The sequence below is a fragment of the Trichosurus vulpecula genome, chromosome 3, assembly GCF_011100635.1.
Source record: "Trichosurus vulpecula isolate mTriVul1 chromosome 3, mTriVul1.pri, whole genome shotgun sequence".
Classification (NCBI taxonomy): Eukaryota; Metazoa; Chordata; class Mammalia; order Diprotodontia; family Phalangeridae; genus Trichosurus; species Trichosurus vulpecula.
In genome coordinates, this window is record NC_050575.1 from 173938135 (window position 1) to 173944833 (window position 6699).

Here is a 6699-nt window from a genome sequence, read left to right on the forward strand (position 1 = left end):
TTGATCCAGGCCCCATCCCTCTGACCATTCCACATACTCATATTAATCTCATATACATCAACTTTTGGAAGATAGAGAAAGAGGGAAGGGACAGAATTAAAATAATCTTTAGGAAAAAGAGACACAAATCACCCTCCCCCACCTTAAGCACTCACTTTACCAGAAAATGTCAGGATGACCAAGGAGAAGTCAAGTACTGCTGAGGATACTAATAGCACCCAAAGTCCAGTAGGGTCCATATCTATCCAAATTTATGCAGTTGAACACCAGAGCAACTCTGGTTTTCTAAAGAAATATGCCTCTCAGACAAGACTCTCATAGTCTAAGATAACAAACCTGCATATCAGAGTGAACTTCCTTACCTAAGCTCCTGACATCGATCTGTGGAGACAAAACAGGATACAAATGATTCTCAAATATGAATTCTTTTCAGAGCATTTGTTCACTATCCCAGAGGAAGAGTAAATAAGATTGTCTGGGTGAGAGCACGGGGAGTCAGACCGGGCATGTTTCATTCTATGGAATTCTCTCCACCCAGTCTAACCCAGAAAATAGAGAATTAGAGACAGAGATGAGCAGAGCTTACCATCTTTGGACAGGTCTCTAATCTGATCCTTCCTAATTCCAACTCTTACACTTATTTCCTCAAATTTCTTCTTTATTTCATCAGACACATCTGGAGTCCGGCCTGTAGGTAGGATGAAAGTGAGAATGGGGGCTGAGTGTTTTTCACTGGTTACATTCAATAATAAATAGAAAATGAGGTAGCTAGATGAATGTGGGGTGCAGGGAACAGGAGAAGGGGGCTTTGATCTGGGTGACTGAGCTAATAACTTTGGGAATCCGAACTATTATATACCCCAGGGTTTGCTCCACCTATTAATAGAGGAGGAAAGACGATTTCCAGTTGATTATCACTAATCAATTAAGAAGCATTCATTAAGCACCTACTAAGTGCCAAGTACTATGTGAGGCATTAGTGATGCAAAGAATGGAGAGCTGGCCTTTTTCTCAAGGAGTTTAGAATCTCTTGAAAAGAAACCTGTTTAGAAAAAAGAAAATGCAAATGTGACCCCATGGGGTTATAAGATCTAAACATCTACTACATAAGAAATATGAAAGATAAATAAAAAGTAAATTTCTTTGGGGAGAAAGGAGCTAGAAGATCCAGGGGGTGGAGATGAGAATGTAGGGGAACCCAGCATGGGCTACCAACAGTCATATCAGTGACTGGGAGATTGGAAGGTATGAGGAGTAAATCTGGGGTGTCAAGGTCATGTGATACAACAATGAAGAGAAATATAGGATAGCATCACATTGCTGAAACCATTAAGATTCCTGAGACTTGAACTGCTGATTACTCATCTGCCTTCTCCACATTCCCTCAATCTCTCCCAAGGTGGAGTGCATACTTCCCAAAATGTATTTCTATCTTAGGATTTGCTCTTTCTCGCTTACCTGACTAAAATCTGATTTTAGGGTAAATGGGATTAACCATTCAATTGTCCACCTATATTCATCATTCAGTGAGTACAGCCTAAAATGAGAACAATGGAGCACCCCAGGAAGAGAAATAGATGTAATGGCTCAATACTAGGCCAGAGGCCTCCCCACTCACATTTCTTTTACTAGCTATAGGTTTGGGGTCAACAAGGAATAATCTCAAATTTACCATTTTTCAGAGCAGAAAGAAAAATTTACACTGGAACCTCTCTCTGTCTCTCTCTCTCTCTCACTGTCTCTCATTCTTTGTCTCTCTCTGTGTCTCTCTCTCTGTCTCTGTCTCTTTCTCTCTTTTTGTCCCTTTCTCTATCTGTCTGTTTCTCTGTCTCTCTCTCTCTCTCTCTCTCTCTCTCTCTCTCTCTTTCTCTATCTCTGTGTGTGTCTGTCTGTCTATTTTTCTGTCTGTCTTTGTGTCTGGCTCTCTGGTGCTCTCTGGCATTTAAATTATAGTCAAGCACAGTTTGGGCCACCCCCAAAGCTACAATGCTACCACTTGTTTTTCTTTAGTACTCTAATCATGAAAAAGAGAAGAGAAGAGCAAGAGTGTTCATGCAGGATCATAGGATACATACCATAGAGTTGTGCCCAAACGGTCACCTCCTTATCTTTGGTATTATACAAGACAAATATCAAATGTTCAGAGTCTCCACTTTCAAGGGAGAAAGCATTTTCTCCATCATCTGTGGAGCATTCAAAATCTCAGGTCAGAATTTTGAAACTACAGAAACAAAAGTAAAGACTTGAGACTTATTAGAGGTTAAACATCAGGCAAAGGCATTTTCCAGGGCTTTCTGGAAAACTCAATTCCATCATAAGCTCTGCCATTCCAATCAAATTGTAATTTTGTTGACAGACTTCTATTTTTTCAACATTCATCTTATCTGCCTCTAGAGTCACATAATGTTAGAAATGGAAGGAACTTTGGAAACCATCTAGTCCAAACACCTCACTTTATAGATGAGGAAACTGAGACCAAGGGAGGGCAAAACAGTTGTGCAAGGCTACAGTGAGTTAGTTTCCATCTCAGTCACATAAGGGCTAATCAGGTGTCTAGAGCTCTGTAAGGAAGAAGAGAATATCAAAGGATCTCATCTAGGCTTTGCACAGTGCAGTCATAATGGAATTAAGACAGGATGGTGGAGGGACATCTGCAAAAAGGCAGCTTTTGGTAGAGTTCCTGATTATTTTTCACTTCTTTGTTAATAACTGAGTCCATAAATTCATTTCAGAATAATGCTGAAAGACATCGAAAGTCTCATTTATACTTACATAATCCATGCAGTTGACCATCTTCACCTGGGGAAGCAGTCAGAGAAAATTGATTGCATTTGCCATTTTGCCTAGAAATAAAGATTAGGATTAAAAGAGTACCTCGTTCTGGCAAAGGAAATTTCACTAAGAAATACCCTGGTGCATTGATTTGTTTAATTTTAATATTATCTGCAAAAATGTATACTTTTTCATTTCTTACAAGAATATTATAAACAATGCTGAATCTAAGGTGACTTCTAATTTCTTAGAAAGTATTAAATTGAGTTCACCATTTTAAAATTATTGCATATTTTTAATTCAATTTAATTGTTTGAAAATCTGGAATCCTTGGTGTGGGGAATAATGGTGATATTCAATTAAGGAAAATACTTGAATAGACAGAAGAGCTCTCTCTTTAGTAGTTCTGTATAAAAAAATATATTGGGATAACTACTGGCCCTTCCATAAATCAACTGAATTTGGAAGTACATTCAAATCCAGTTCTTCCACTTTCCAACTGCGTGACCATGGGCACGCAAGACTTTTTACCTTTCAGAGAGTTGTATTTCTCATTTCCAAACAGGGATATTAATGTTCTGCCTTTCCTCATAAGCTCATTGTGGAGAAAACTTAAAACTTCCTTAAACTTAAAGAAGTATATATAAAATGAACTTTTTATTGTATTTTATACTCACAATATTTCAAGAGAAAAGCAAACAAAAAATGTCCCATTATGATCAAGGTAACTGAAATGAGATAAACTATTTCGCATTCAATTTTTAAAAGGATAGAAAAGTAGATCGGAAAAAAAGACAGGGCAAGGAAGAATCAGAGTTCACTACACATGTAAACATAACTTACCTAGAAAACAACTTTTTATTTGACAAGAATTTCTCAGATAACAGGAAAGTGGTTTGGCAGAGATTAGGCTTAAGACACTGTTACATTGTGAATTTATACCATACCTGAAAGGGATATATGGTTCAATGTTAATGGTCATAAAAATAAGCAGAAGATTATATGAAGCACCTTTCAGAAACACACCTGGGAGACATTTCGTGCTAACCAAAATTGAAAAGCTTTTGTTTGAACAAAATAAAATAACTAAAATGAGAAAGGAAGCAGTCCACTGGGAAGAAAAAAAGCCTTTGAGTCATAAACATCTAAGTTTAAATAAAATGCTCCAACTACATAGGGTACTAATAGTAATATATGACTCAAAGCCTTTTCCTGATAGAGAAATAGTTGAAGAATAACATAACATTTCTAAAGCATTTATTAGGTGCCAAATACTGTGCTGAGCACTTTACAAATATCACCTTGCTTGATCAACAAAACAACCATGAGAAATAGGTGTTATTATCATTCCCATTTTACACATAAGGAAACTGAGGCAAATAGAGGTGAAATGACTTGATTAGAATTGTAGAAGAATTGTAAGCAAAGTTAATGCTCTTCATTTGGGGAATGGGTAAATTAAGGTATTGCCAACGTGTGAGTTAAGTGAGTATCTTTCTTCCCTCTCTCATTCTGCTTTCTGCCTTCTTAGCAGAGAGGTCTCAAGTATCCCACCTCTACTACAAAATGGAGACTGGTGACTCAGGGAGGTTTAGAACAGAAAGGAAATGGTAGTTTACGCAGAGCATGGTTCAAAATATTCTAACATCATAAAAAATACTTTTAATTAGCATTATCCTTCACCACTGTATACAAGCTTCAATTATGTTACTCTTGGCTCAGCCTTTGTGATTTAAAGGATCCCTGCACTATTACCCAAGTTTTTCTCCCCACTTCCATAGCCAACAATTAACCCAGGTAGCACCTACCTTTTAAAGAAGACTCCAGTAAGAAGACCATCATGTTCCCATAGACTTTTGACAAATATCTGCAAGCTACCTCCTTCCTCAATCTTAGATGTGACATTTGAGGCCAATGCAATTGTGAACCACTTCCCAGTAGGCTGTGGAAATGTGTTTAGATGAGAATTGAAAAAGTCATCCCTGGTCACATAGGCATAGTATTTTTAATCTGGGAAGGACCATAGACCTAATCCCTCTACATATACAAGTGAGGAAACTGAAGCCTCAAAAATGAAGTCTATCTTTACCCCAATCCTACCTGGTTCAAACATTATCTTCATAGGAAAGCAATAAACTCATGAAACCAGGAGTTAGGAAATTTGAGTTCTGCCCTGGCTCTGATACTAAATCACTCTGTGACTTTTGGTAAGTTATTTAAACTTTCATTGTCTTAGTTTGCTAATTTGTCCAATGCCAAGGTGGGAAACCTGAGGCCTTGAGACCACCTGTGGCCTTCTAAGTCCTTGGGTGTGGCCTTTTGATTTAGTCCAAGTTTTACAAAACATCCCTTTTATTAAGAGGATATGTTCTATGAAGTTTGAATTCAGTCAAAGAGCTATCCTAGAGCACCTAGAGGGCCAGCTGTTGCCTTGATTCCTCAGGTTCCCCCAACTCCTTCTCCTCAAATCCCCCTCTCCATGAGTCTAATTATGTTTGCACTGTGTGTTTCATGGCATTATTTTACTGATAACATTATTTCCCACTCCTCGTACTATGTATCATGAACTTAGATATGAATGGTTCTTTCTTCAATTTTTTGAGAATTAAGGAGTGATTTTGCCACAAGAACATGGAAGATCTCTACTGGGGTTTAAAAATAGTTCTCCTTGATTACCTAGAAAAGACTTGAGTTCATTCTCTGACTCTAATCATTCATAGTCCTGGGAGATGTTCTTTCTCTGTATTCTACTTAGATGTGAGATAACACCCCACCACAGAATTCATATGGCATGTAATCCCAGCATGTGTGCAGAACAAAATCCCTCAAGCTACCATCTGAATATGATCAGAAAAATTGTTTTAAATGATACGTCACAGAAAAGGAGACTTGCTGGAATTTATCATTTCATTTGCTATTGTAATCAGACTCAGAGAGCATAGATTTCAATTACAGTTGAGTTTTTTTTTGAAAGAATGGAATCTCAGGGTTTCAGCATCTTTGAACAAAAAAAATTATAGATCATCTAGGGCAACCCTTCATTTGACAGGTGCAGCATATGTTCTATGCATTTTTGTTTTGTCATTTAAAAGAAATAGGGCACAGGCACACACTCTTGTGTAATTTCATATTTTCTGCTGACTTTAATTGGTGGTACACAATACAACAGTTGGGAAGGTCACTTTTGAGTGAGAATAGCAAAATGTATGTCTTCTCTTTTCAGCTGTGAGTCCTGTTTTTGCTTTGTTCTACCCAAAGATGTTCTGTTTTCCCTATTAGTTATCCTCACACCTTTGCCAGACAACTCTATCAACCTGTTCCCATTCTTGCTCACTTACCTCTGGTGAGTCTTCTGCATTGTTATTGAGAGCTTGAAGGCCACACACCAGGGCCAGCCCCACAGTCAGCATTAGACTCTTCATCTTCTGAAGGGTTCCTCTTTGATACTTCAGCAGCATCTGAATGTGTGAGGATTCTGCTGAATTGTCTAGCTCTCTGATCAGCTGCCTTTATACCTCATTCTGGGGCAGGGTCCCTGATGATGTGACACTAAAGGGACACTAATCCTTCAAAGTAAACTTTATGCAAAGTCACTAGCCAGTAAGTAATTGCTAGCCAAGGATCACAAGGACAGATTAGTAAAGTACTTTTTGACAACAGAAAATTAACAATTCTGATATAGAAATTTCCAAGATCAACAGCCAGTGGTAGGTTTGGCCAGCTTCTTCAGATCAACTCTCTGTCTGTCTTGAGACCAGAAAATACAGTTCCTATGTTTTTTGTCCTAGTGACAATCAGGCCATTAACTTCTCAGAAAGGATTACACTGAGGTCACCATTTTAAAAAGTATTGAAACTTGCATACAAAGCACCTGAAGTACAGGCAGTCTTGTCTTAGGTAATGTGGGAAGAGTACCCAAATAAAGAA

The 6699-nt window shown here is 38.0% G+C and overlaps 1 protein-coding gene across 1 annotated transcript; it reads right to left on the reverse strand.

Moving 5' to 3' along the window:
* Window positions 1-358: 358 nt before the first annotated feature.
* Window positions 359-6194, reverse strand: LOC118841424 (trichosurin-like). Its single transcript, XM_036748818.1, has 6 exons — window positions 6111-6194; window positions 4581-4714; window positions 2773-2843; window positions 2076-2183; window positions 587-688; window positions 359-381 (listed from the first exon to the last, which is right to left on the reverse strand). Exons 1-6 carry the CDS (start codon window positions 6192-6194, stop codon window positions 359-361), a joined length of 522 nt encoding a protein of 173 aa, XP_036604713.1.
* Between the last annotated feature and the right edge of the window lie 505 nt (window positions 6195-6699).